The sequence below is a fragment of the Embiotoca jacksoni genome, unplaced genomic scaffold (genome assembly GCF_022577435.1).
Source record: "Embiotoca jacksoni isolate LCO1_2020_lvr unplaced genomic scaffold, fEmbJac1.0.p SCAF_79, whole genome shotgun sequence".
Lineage (NCBI taxonomy): Eukaryota > Metazoa > Chordata > Actinopteri > Embiotocidae > Embiotoca > Embiotoca jacksoni.
The window spans coordinates 634,865-637,500 of NW_027185435.1; the positions used below are offsets into that span (position 1 = coordinate 634,865).

General features: G+C 50.2%; 1 protein-coding gene across 1 annotated transcript in view; it reads left to right on the forward strand.

Moving 5' to 3' along the window:
• Positions 1 to 820: 820 nt before the first annotated feature.
• fgf3 (fibroblast growth factor 3) overlaps positions 821 to 2,636 on the forward strand; it is a 2,839-nt gene continuing 1,023 nt past the window's right edge. The window contains exons 1-3 of the mRNA XM_069177951.1: positions 821 to 873; positions 1,035 to 1,579; positions 2,463 to 2,566. Of these exons, the coding sequence (XP_069034052.1) occupies positions 1,336 to 1,579; positions 2,463 to 2,566 (348 nt within the window). The 5' untranslated portion in view covers positions 821 to 873; positions 1,035 to 1,335. The remainder of the gene's footprint in view (positions 874 to 1,034; positions 1,580 to 2,462; positions 2,567 to 2,636) is intronic.

Sequence of the window (2,636 nt, forward strand, 5' to 3'; positions counted from 1 at the left end):
GGAACAAGCTCTCATCCACACGGCCGGCTCATGTTCTGCTGCCGTCTGACTCGTGAGGGGTCTCGGAAGCATAATGTGCACACATTTGTAATTAAAAGAGCTGCCTTTTCTGATCACTGGGGTAAATAAAGTGACAGGGGCAGCTCGTTGGGTGATGTATGGGAGGGGAAGACAAATTAACCGTCTGCTCTCTGGGGGATTCTCAGCGCAGCCGTGGAGCAGCGCCAAAGGGCAGAGAGATTTGTAGATGATGGTGCTAATTACCAGAATGCAAACCATAATGCGACCAAGATGGAAGCAATTTAGGCAGTAGTCATTTAGCCTGCTGCTCTTCCGCCCACCGGCTGCTGCCTCGCCAGAGCCGGGGCATGAGGATGGGAACAGTCTGGGACGACCCAGTACCGGGTGGAGGATGAAGGATGGCGCGCGGGACGGAGGGTGTTCGGTGTGACACGGCAGTCATTTATTCTGCTTGATAACTTCAGCAGCCCTGATTACCAGGTCAGGAGGAGGATTTAAAGAGAACAAGGAGGTGGTTGAGACTTTGAGGTCTGACTCTGACCGGCAGAGTCTCCTCACCTCCTCTGAAAATCATCACGTGCTGCACCGAGGAGCTCCTTCACGGCACAATACGAACTCCAGACGTGGTGTCCACCTCAGACCGTCTGTGATTGGCCGACACCTGTTCTAGCGTGTCTACTGGACACTGCTTGACGTGTTTCTACTGGAGGCTTTTAAACAGACTCAAACCTGGAGGATAAAGTTGGACCAGAAGAAGTCCTGCAGCGTGACAACATGAGGAGGAAGTCTGTGGTTATAAATGTCAGAATTCAACCCTGAAGTGAGTCCAGTCGGAGTTTTTGGAAGATGAAGGTAGGTCCTCTTCCTCACCTGCTGCGGCTCAGCCCGCCTGTATCATTTGGACCCGTCTAATTGCTCTGTTCGGATCTTTCAGAGAGCAGTTCAGAGCAGAGCTGTTCCGCGCGCAGCCACAGTGTAATTTTATCCACGCCGCTGTCTCTCTCTTCACACAGGGCTGATACCTTTTGCCTCCCCCTTTCCTTTGTGTCAATTGGTCGGAGTTCAGCCTATTGTCGCCTCCAGCTTCTTTTATATCTGCGCTCCGTCTGAGCAGAGGCTCTCATTCAGGTCGGCGGGAGGGCTGCCCAGTTACAGAGGCCAGGAGGATCCCACCTCGGTGCCTGCCGGGCTCAGTGCGCGCAGGGCTGGAGCTCTCCGGCGTCGGGGCCCCGACACGTTCATGGGACTCCGGGAGCCGGCCAGGAGGAGGTCTCGCTTTTCTCGCCACAGTCGTCTCTCCCCGGCCATGCCAAGATGCTGCTGATTCCTCTGCTGGTGTTGCTGAGCCTGCTGGACCCCGTTAGTCCCCGGGCCCGCTGCGCACCGGGCCAGGCGTGCGACCCCCGGCAGCGGAGGGACGCCGGGGGCCGCGGAGGAGTGTACGAGCACCTCGGAGGGGCGCCGCGGCGCAGGAAGCTTTACTGCGCCACCAAATACCATCTGCAGATCCACACGAGCGGGAAGATCGATGGATCACTGGAGGAAAACAACCCGTTCAGTGAGTCAACACAAACAACACGTGTGTGTGTGTGTGTGTGTGTGTGTGTGTGTGTGTGTGAGTGTGTGTGTGCGCGCGCGCGTGCGTGTGCGTGCGTGTGTGCGTGTGTGTATAAAGTGAAAAGTTGAAGAATTTAAGAAATGTGTTTTGAACGCATTAAATTAAGCGACTGGTGGAGATTAGATTAGATTAGATTAGATTAGATTGTGTTGTATTAGATTAGATTAGATTAGATTAGATTAGATTAGATTAGATTAGATTGTGTTGCATTAGATTAGATTAAATTAGATTGGATTGGATTGCATTAGATTAGATTAGATTGGATTATAATATTAGATTAGATTGGATTATATTAGATTAGATTGGATTGGATTAGATTTAGGGTAATTACTTACATTTATTTTATTACATTTATTAAAATATTCACTTTCAGTTCATGTATTTATGAATTTGATGTTGTTAATGTCTTTATTTCCATGTGTATCATTTAACATGGCCTCTCTGGTTGACCTGTGTGAAGTCCTGCTGACATGCAGGTTAATGAGTTAGAATAAAGAACCTTGAGGCGCTGTCACACTGGATGTGTTTATAATCAGAGACCATTAGAGTCTTACTGCTGCACTAATCAGGACCTGATTTAACACGCACAAAGAACTTTTCATGTTTTTTGTTTTTTTTATTTTATTTTATTTCCCTTCATGAATCTAAACAGTGAATACTAATGTTGTATTGTGTGTGTGTGTGTGTGTGTGTGTGTGTGTGTGTGTGTGTGTGTGCGTGTGTGCGCGTGTGTGCGTGCGTGCGTGCGTGCGTGCGTGCGTGCGTGCGTGCGTGCGTGCGTGTGTGTGTGTGTGTGTGTGTGTGTGTGTGTGTGTGTGTGCAGGCATCATGGAGATCACCGCCGTGGATGTGGGTGTTGTGGCCATAAAGGGCCTTTTCTCCGCCAGATATCTGGCCATGAATGATAAAGGGCGGCTGTACGCCTCGGTGGGTGTGCCTTCCTCTCCTCCTCTTCATCACGCTTCACTTGTGTTCATCTCTCCATGTGACAGCAGCA